At 49.0% G+C, this 9703-nt stretch overlaps 1 protein-coding gene across 1 annotated transcript; it reads right to left on the reverse strand.

The window, feature by feature from the left end:
- Positions 1-2648: 2648 nt before the first annotated feature.
- Positions 2649-3679, reverse strand: LOC123164210 (ctenidin-3). The gene has a single exon (XM_044581648.1). The coding sequence runs from the start codon at positions 3352-3354 to the stop codon at positions 2893-2895; it is 462 nt and encodes a 153-aa protein (XP_044437583.1). The 5' UTR covers positions 3355-3679; the 3' UTR covers positions 2649-2892.
- Between the last annotated feature and the right edge of the window lie 6024 nt (positions 3680-9703).

The raw sequence follows: 9703 nt of genomic DNA on the forward strand, positions 1-9703 counted from the left end.
CTAGTTGTTGCGCCCTTTAATAACACAACAAAAGAGGCGTTGATTTTTGGTCCGAAAAATCGACTCGTTTTTTCACTTACGGGTGGCATTGGTGGGTAATTTTAACCAACTTGAAGGGTAATTTTAATGACGGACGACCAGAAGCGATAGCCGCTTTATTAGTAGGTAAAGAGTAGGTAAAGATACGCCAAACTATCGTAAAACACAGACTGAACAATTTCTAATTTTGTTTTTATTTTTAATAGGTGTTCAAATATTTAGGTTCATAATAAAACCAGGGTTTCCTTTTGGAGAAAAACAAACTAAAAATCAAATAGGAAAACAAGAAACCTCTCGCACCAGGCATAGCTTCCACTAGTTGATCTCAAAAAGAAGATCTCCCGAAAAGAAAAAAGTTGACGCCCTTTAGATCTTCAATTTTCCCCGAGCAATACATCCACCAGTGCGATTATTGTGAGTTGTGCATGACTTGGGCACATGATGGTCGGCATGTCGTCTGACATTCTGGTCTGCGTTCTGGACACTTGACCCCAACTTAGCCCTGGAGCTCATATACATCGCGCTTAGGCCTTGTACAATGAAAGATGCTTAGAGGGGTGCTTAGAAAAATAAACCGAGATTTTCTGAAGCACCGGTGCCTATTTCTACAGAAGAAACGCTTAGTTAAGCGTCTACCCAGTACAAAGAAGTATCGATGCTTAAGGAAAGTCTGGTTTATTTCTCTAAGCACCTCCCCTAAGCACCTCTCATTGTATAAGGCCTTAAGGCGCAAGAGCTATGTCTTTCCAACAGCCAGACCAAGTACCGTCTCAAATTAAGTGATCGTTAGGATGGGTCGGACAACTAATTTTACATAGAATCCCTCCAAACAAAAATAACACAATCAGCCCCCATGCTGTTTCCCTTCCCAGCGATGGGATTCACCGCCACCTCCATCAAGCTGCACTCATCGTGGACCTGAAAACGCAACTCTATGCAGGTCGTCGGAGCCGCTGCTACCATGGTCCAGTTGGGGAAGGAGAATTTGAGGGTCTGTATGCCTTCCTGTCGTGGAGGTAGTGCAAGCCCTGTGCAAGTGGCAGTAATCAATGATGACACCGAGGCCGATCAGTGCTTGGTGGACGAGACCATGCCCGTGACATCGTACACCTACCAGGAACTGGAGGGCATGATGCACTGCTTTCGAGACCCGTTGGCCCGTGGCACGTTAGGCACAATGCTCAAAGGGGTGCTGCACAACGGTAAGAAGGTTATTGCAAGTGGCTGGAGAATATTGTGGAGGACGGCAAGCCGAAGTTCTAAAGAGAGTGTGCGTCATCGGGTGGACGAGCCACTGTAACCTGGTTCGCCTCGTCGACTTCTTTCATGAGGGCGCGAATCGCCTCCTCATCCACGAGTTAATGATCAAAGGCTTTGTGACAGACCTGCTTTCTAAGGGCGGCGCCTCCTACGCACCAGTGTTGCCTGACTGTCTAGGAGTTGCGCTCGACGTGGCGCGGGGTCTGCACTACCTCCATGACAGCGATAAGTGTGTGGCAGGCGGCGGCAAGGCAGGTGCTGTAGCAAGGCACTTAACGACATGTACTTTGAGGCAGTGGAGGTGTAGCGGCTCCTGAAGAAGGTTTTCTCATGAGGCCAACGCGTCAGCGCTGTGCATGCCAGGAGATAGCGTTGGCGGCGCTGCTATGCTCTTGATGCCTTCCTAGGGAAGGATTTTATCAAAAAAGGCAATAGCGTGGGTCTGTTTTTGCTTCTCCCGTTTCTACACCTCCTCTAACGCCATCTCACCGAAATGTTATGCACCGTCATAAAAAAGCAGGACCTATATATCAGAAAATTCATAAAAATGCTCTAAGCTACCGATCCTGCAAAAAGTTTACCGTAGACAAGGTGTCTTTTGCCATGAAAGCGTAGGAATGTAATTCCTGTAAACCTAGTGTTGAATATGGTGGTTTTGTGCAATTAACTTATGTCAACTTTGAAAATGACATCTTTCAACCCTCTCTTTTGTCCAACTTTTTACCAGTGGCGGAACCTGCCAAAGAAACCTGTTAGAGACTTCATGAGCCTTCAAAATCGATTTCGAAAAAAGAAAAAAAAATCATAATCATTTACTTTTCAAAGAATCCTTGATGAATGGTTGTGAATAACAGACCTTTTAAATTCCTTCAGATTGATTCCCAATTGTTGAATTGTGTAATCCCCCATTATGGAGTTTGGTAACCAACTTAAAGCATTTTTATTGTGATTCAGTTCATGACCATCATAGGTTGAAACATGAAAGTACTCTTCAGTTATTGATAAACAGTTTGTTGGACTTCTTTCGGTTATGGGTCGTATGTAACGGTGTAATTTTTCAGAAGCATGGAACCACTTAGCACAAATTAGTTGTCACAAATTCCAAAAATCTCAAAGGAACAAAATCGGCCTCCTTTGGTTCATAGGATAAAATTTTTATAGGAATAGAAAAACCATAGAAAGTGAGATGACATGCATCTCAATTCCTATAGAGGAATAGATGTCATTTGGTGTATAGGATAAGATTTTTTTCATTGAGTCTAGGCTAATGTTTTTTTTTCCTCCAAAACGTGAAGGATTGATTTCTATCCTACATAGAAATATGAATCCATTCCTACAAAGCAAAGGGCTTCAAAGAAATTTTTCCTTTGCAAATTCTAACCTATAGAATTCCTACAAAAATCCTATAAACCAGAGGCCCGAAATTCTGCTCCGTGAAGACTATGTTCCGATTTTCCACCACTGGGGGGTGTGGCTCTGTGAACTATTTACAAGCCTGTATTAATAAATAAATAAACATCTGACATGAATCCAGCCACGTTCTAAATTATACAAATTTACAAATTCCGTATTTCACTCGTCGCCAGCGATCGATCATGCTTGCGTAAGTATGCTCAGGGCCACCAGCGCCGCGGCAGCAGCGGAGAACCAGACGACGCGGCCACGCGGCTCGCCCGCGGCGCGGCGTCCGTCCGACCCCGTCGCAGTCGTGTTCCGGCCGCCGTAGCCCCTTGTTGGCACGTAACTACCGCCAGCCCCTCGCATGTAACTGCCTCCACCACCGCCGCCAGCCCCTGGCACGGCAGTGCCTCCCCCGCCAGTGCTTCCTCCATCGCTGCTGCCTCCGCCCCCTATCCTTCCACCACGGCCTCCACCTCCGGCTCGGGACGCCCCTCCTTGGAACTGCGAGGCCACGCAGAGCAGCACCAGCAGCAGTGCGCAGACCAGCCTCGCGTTGCCTCTTAGTCTCATGGCCATGGCCTCTCTCTCGTCCAGTCGTCTTCCCTTTCTCTTCCGTTTGGTTTGGTGCGATAAGGCATCGCGGCCTTGGACCATATGTACATGGAGGATGAGGAAGAAGGCAGGAATGCGTAAGCTGCAGATTGTATTGGACCTTGAGGCCAAGGAAGAAGGAGAGGCGGGAAAGCGTCAACGGGCGATTGTGGTGGGGCTCTGCTCGCCATAGACGCACATGTCGATCGGCGGCTACAGCGGCTACACCACAGTCAAAGACGTGTTATTATATGTCATTATCTGCGTGTGTGTGGCCAACCGCACAGATAGTGCAAAAATAAAAAATGATGTAGTACATGCATTGCAATGTGGTGCCGCTGGCGCCCGCGCGGTGGCAAGCGGTCCACAAGTTCTGACTTCTGACGGCGTCCGGCTTCATCAGGCTTTATATAATGGAAGGTGTTTAGGGAAGATGCTTACAGAAATAAATTAGGTTTTTTTTAAGCACTGATGCTTATTTATACATGATAGACGTTTAACTAAGCGTTTCTTCTGTAGAAATAAGCACCATGTTTCAGAAAAACTCGATATAGTTTTGCAAGCACCTCTCTAAGCATCTTTCATTGTACAAGGCCTTAGCGTGAAGCGAAGTGCTCAGCCATGTGGATGATATGGTTTGACCCATAAGAAAACAACATCACTGAATTTATCTTGATTTTTAAGTTGCTACTATGTTTCTTAATCATTGGGTTTTATATATAGGAATTGAGAACCGTAGTTACAAATTGCTCTAAAGATTCAGGAGAAATGAACAAGATCGAATGGGTATTTTTCTACGAAGGGTTAGAGAGACTTGATCCGATCGGACAGGTTTTATGTAGTACTAGAGCACGTTCCAGGCTCCAGCAATAACGTGTAGTACGTGCTCTGAACTGAAATGTCAACACACTATTCGAATTTCCCTGCAGATTCTTCGCCAATCATTCTGCGCAACTTGTGTAAAATTTTAATCGGAATGCTAGTACGAGGGAGAAACAATTTGTTATCACCAAATGGGGGTGATATATATGCCATTATCCTTGTCAGAGCTATGGTAATACTAGCATATCCCGTGTGGCGGCATGACGCGCCCGTCGATACAGTTTGACTAGATGGATTGTGTTCAGTTTTCATAATAAATGTTACTACTTTAAGATGTAAGATACTCAGATTATTGCATGTACAATTGTGGATATAAGAAAACAAGATGGAAAGAAACAAATTTATTTTCGTCATGCTTTTTTTTATACAAAGGTGAATTTTATTGGCTCAAACTGAAGCATCAAAAGAATAGAAAACACATTAAGCACACACCTAGCCTCTTCATAGTTAGGATGCACACAATCAACATCAACACACAATCAAAAACACGCCAACAACTAGGAAAATCATACAAGACCAAAGCTATGTTATCTGTAGGCGAGGAAAAAAGAAAATAGCCCTAAAACGATCAGATCTACGATTGGCAAACTACATCAATGACCATATCCGCACCAACCACCTTATAAAACCAAATGGACAACGAGGTTCTTCAACAGCAACACCTCCAGGAAGGGAGTGACGCTCAAGCGCCGTCGTCACCGGATCCAACGACCAAGGCCAGAATCTATGCTTTCAGCCTGAAGAAATAGTCTGAGCATCTCCGAGCAATGCCTTCAACAAGATAACAATGTAAAAAATCGTCATTGTCAGGTATAACCAACTCGGTTCAGACCTGGCTTTCACCCGGGAGCTCGAGACCGGGTGCATGAGTAGCACCACCATCACAATCACTTGTGTTGTCATCACTACTTTCGAGGATCACATCAACTAAATGTGATATGCAACCTCCACCGCTGCACAACCATCCCTCCACGTTAAGCCGTCATCTTTAGTTTGCATCTCATCGCCGAAGTCAACCACCGGATCTAGAGAGATGAACCTCCTGAAGATCTTTCAGTGCCAACCGCTGTCGTGGAGCCGCAGGAGGTCGCTGCAGTACAGTCTGCAACCACCACCACCTGGCCGATCAGATCCGCATCACCACCATCAAGCCCCCTAAATCTCACAACCACGTCGACTCGCCGACATGCCCTGTTCCGATTAGGTGAACTAGCAGGAGGGGCCTATGGCCTAAGGTTGATGACTGTAGCCCTCTTGCCATCCATGGACTGCATGCATGAAGGAGCCGAAGTTGACAATCCAGCCGCTGCATGCCCCGGCCAGTGAGAAGCAGGAAAGCTTCGTTGTCGCGTCGTTGGCTCTAGGCGAGGGGGCGCAAGAGGTTGAGCAGCTCGCGACAGTGAAGACAACCATAGGCAACAAGACACACAAGAGCGGCCAGCCTGCCAGAGGCCACCACTGAGGGGGGAGTATACGACCCGCCACTGAGCTTCAAGTCCACCAGAACTATACATTACTTCATGCCTTTCGATGGCCTCACCATCGCTGGCACCAACTAGACTTTGCTCGTCGACGCCATCCAGTGGTGGAGAGGGGAGAGGAGGAACCGGTGGAGGCCCTTAGTCACCGGACTGGAGCGCCCTGGTGTGACTCACTGGAGTCGCACGGGAGTGAGATCAACTTTTTCCATGAGATTGCCCCGGTGCCTAGGCAATTCATGTTGCATGTTGCATGTTAGTAAACCGGGAAATACATGAACAACATATCCACCAAAGATTGACTGTGTACGAGACATAGCTGCCTCCAGGGTCGCTCCCGAGCAACTCTGGAGGTGCTGCCGTCGTCACCCAACAAGCCCAGCCTAAGCCACCAGCCCACCCTCCCCCGCGCGCGCTGTAGGAGGCCAACTCTCGGTCCCTGCTGGTCCCTCTCTCCCCGGCTGTAGCCTCTCCTCCAACGAGAGTCTCACCATGAAGAGCTCGCAAGTCTTCTTGCATTAGCCACACCTAATTACAAATGACCTTGGTCTCTCCATACTCGTCATTTACATTCAAACTGCACACCCCCTTGTTCAACTCTTACTCCAAAAGCACGACCATGACCATTCATCACTCAAGTCATCGACACCCTCGTTGATGTACGTGTTGAAAGAAGAAATTCTATTATCTGTCAAATGAAATGAAGTTTTTGCACTCCTATATAACATAGTTTCATTTATGCCATCCCTCAAATGATTAAGATAAATGAAATGTTGTAAGTTTGTCAGGGTTTGTAGCTTATGGATAACAATCAGGCCATGAAATTTTCAGTAGATTTCTTTTGTCGACAAAACAAACATTACCAGTCTGGGTTACATAATGCATACACTGTTTAGAAGTCGGTAAATCAGAGCAAATGGTTGTTCTTGCATGTACATTGATCAGGCGGAATGCACTTCAGACAATGACAATAAAATTCACCTAATGTGGACAATACAGACAAACATTTATTACAATCAAATTACAAACATTATACAAATACTTCGATCCTACTACAGGGTGTTGACAAGTGTTCTTCGTCATGTATCACTCATCATGCATATTGGAATTGTGTACATATAATTTCCTGGGCATGCCCTCTCGTGACTACTCCCGCGAAGGGTGAGCCCGCGCGGCGGTGCACACTCCATCTCCCTGCTCCGGCCGGCCCTGCACTACCCTTTGCCGGATCCTGGGCCCCCTCCGTGCCCTCCCTCGTCTCCCCCCGGAGCCCTGCTTTGCCGTGCCCCCGTCTTCCCTGTGACATGGATCCTCACCCAAGCTCCCGGCCCCCGTTGGCTGCGGCGACACGTGATCTGTCTGTGCTGGGTGTGGGTCTTGGCCTAGCTCCAGTGACCCCCCTCGACATCCACGGTGGTGCCCCACATCGATGCGACCCTTCCCCCAGCCTTGGCCTTGCCAGTCCCAGCCCCTCCCTTCGATGTCTTGCCCACCGCATCGTGGGGGCTGTATGGTGGAGGGCCACATGGAGGTGGTTCTAGAGTCGCCGCGAGGGGGAACGGCCATTGCTTGTTGTGGCCTAAATCCGGTGACGGCTAGCGTGCACATGCTCGGATCCGGTGGATTGTCCTTGGAATCCACGAGTGGTTGTTGTGGAGCTCCGCAACAGGCTCCCATGGTGGGATCTTTGACAGCGTCGGTCGCATCCCCGGCTTCCACCCCCGCCATGCTGGAAGCAACTGCCTTGGCCTCCGGCAAGGCTGACTAGGCCGTTGTTCGTCGTCTGGATCGTGCCTGCCATCTACAAAAAGACCGCGACGAAGGCCGCTCCAGTGCCTACCAACGCTTGTCCCCTACATCCGATTCAAGGGGAGCTGGATGCTGCTGCCACAACCCCAACGCTCTCTACTCCCGGCGAGCTATTGGCCCCTCTAGCGCCGGCCATTGCTTCCCGGGTGTCGCTTCCCCGCGTGGCTTCGTTGCATCGGACGACGTGCCTCCCTCACATCCAGGTTGGGGTGATTAGCGTGGTGGCTTCGTTCGGGATGCAACACATGTTGTTCCTGTGTGCGGTGAGCCCACACCTTCTAGTGATCTTCTGGATGGCTGGCACCTTGTAACGGGGCACTGTTCCCCGCCTCTCATGCCCTTCTGTGGTTCCGCGTCCATCGCACGGCCAGCTTCACCGGCATGGCCGAGAGACCGTTCCTTTCGGTGCCTTTCCAAGGGTCATCGTGCTCGCCAGTGTTGGGACCCTTTCTGGTGCATGGATTTCCTCCGATTCGGCCACAATGCATGTTTCTGTCATGCACAAGACCACACCGATCAGACTACGATGCCACGACATGCTCCTCCACCATCCATCCTACTGCCTGCATCATATGTCGATGCACCCCCGGTGTTGAAATATGCCCTAGAGGCAATAATAAAATGGTTATTATTATATTTCCTTGTTCATGATGATTGTCTATTGTTCATGCTATAATTGTGTTATCCGGAAATCGTAATACATGTGTGAATACATAGACCACAACATATCCCTAGTGAGCCTCTAGTTGACTAGCTAGTTGATCAATAGATGGTTACGGTTTCCTGACCATGGACATTGGATGTCATTGATAACAGGATCACATCATTAGGAGAATGATGTGATGGACAAGACCCAATCCTAAGCATAGCTCAAGATCGTGTAGTTCGTCTGCTAAAGCTTTTCTTATGTCAAGTATCTTTTCCTTAGACCATGAGATTGTGCAACTCCCGGATACTATAAGAATACTTTGGGTGTGCCAAACGTCACAACGTAACTGGGTGACTATAAAGGTGCACTACGGGTATCTCCAAAAGTGTCTGTTGGGTTGGCGCGAATCGAGACTGGGATTTGTCACTCCGTATGACGGAGAGGTATCTCTGGGCCCACTCGGTAAGACATCATCGTAATAAGCTCAATGTGACTAAGGGTTGGTCACGGGATGATGTGTTACGGAACGAGTAAAGTGACTTGCCGGTAACGAGATTGAACGAGGTATTGGGATACCGACGATCGAATCTCGGGCAAGTAACGTACCGATTGACAAAGGGAATTGCATACGGGATTGCTTGAATCCTCGACATCGTGGTTCATCTGATGAGATCATCATGGAATATGTGGGAGCCAACATGGGTATCCAGATCCTGCTGTTGGTTATTGGCCGGAGAGTTGTCTCAGTCATGTCTGAATGGTTCCCGAACCCGTAGGGTCTACACACTTAAGGTTCAATGACGCTAGGGTTATTAGGAAGACTTGTATGTGATTACCGAATGTTGTTCAGAGTCCCGGATGAGATCCCGGACGTCACGAGGAGTTCCGGAATGGTCCGGAGGTGAAGATTTATATATAGGATGTTGTCATACGGTCACCGGAAAGGTTCAGGGGCATATCGGTATTGTACCGGGGCCACCGGAGGGGTTCCGGGGGTTCACCGGGAGGGGCCACCTCTCTCAGAGGGCCTCATGGGCCGTAGAGGAAAGGGAACCAGCCCCAAGTGGGCTGGGCGCATCCCCTCTTGGGCCCATGCGCCTAGGATTTGGGGGGGGGGACCCTAGAGGGGGCGCCCCCTTGCTTGGGGGTCAAGCCACCCCCCTTGGCCGCCGCCCCCTCTAGATCTCATCTAGAGGGGGCCGGCCCCCTTCCTCCTTCCCCTATAAATAGAGGGGCAAGGGTAGGGATGCACACCACATCCAAGGCGCAGCCCCTCCCCTCCCCAACACCTCTCCTCCTCCGTTAAGAGCTTGGCGAAGCCCTGCCGGAGTACTGCCGCTTCACCACCACCACGCCGTCGTGCTGCTGTTGGAGCTCTCTTCCTCAACCTCTCCCTCCTCCTTGCTGGATCAAGGCACGGGAGACGTTACCGCTCCATACGTGTGTTGAACGCGGAGGTGCCGTCCGTTCGGTGCTAGGATCTTCGGTGATTTGGATCACGTCGAGTACGACTCCTTCAACCCCGTTCTCTTGAACGCTTACGCTCACGATCTACAAGGATATGTAGATGCACTCCTCTCCCTCTTGTTGCTAG

Source organism: Triticum aestivum, chromosome 1A, assembly GCF_018294505.1.
Source record: "Triticum aestivum cultivar Chinese Spring chromosome 1A, IWGSC CS RefSeq v2.1, whole genome shotgun sequence".
NCBI lineage: Eukaryota > Viridiplantae > Streptophyta > Magnoliopsida > Poales > Poaceae > Triticum > Triticum aestivum.

What these genes read in the sequence shown, in the direction of transcription:
- LOC123164210 (XM_044581648.1), bottom strand. Translation starts at nt 3,354, where the DNA reads ATGGTCCAAGGCCGCGATGCCTTATCGCACCAAACCAAACGGAAGAGA.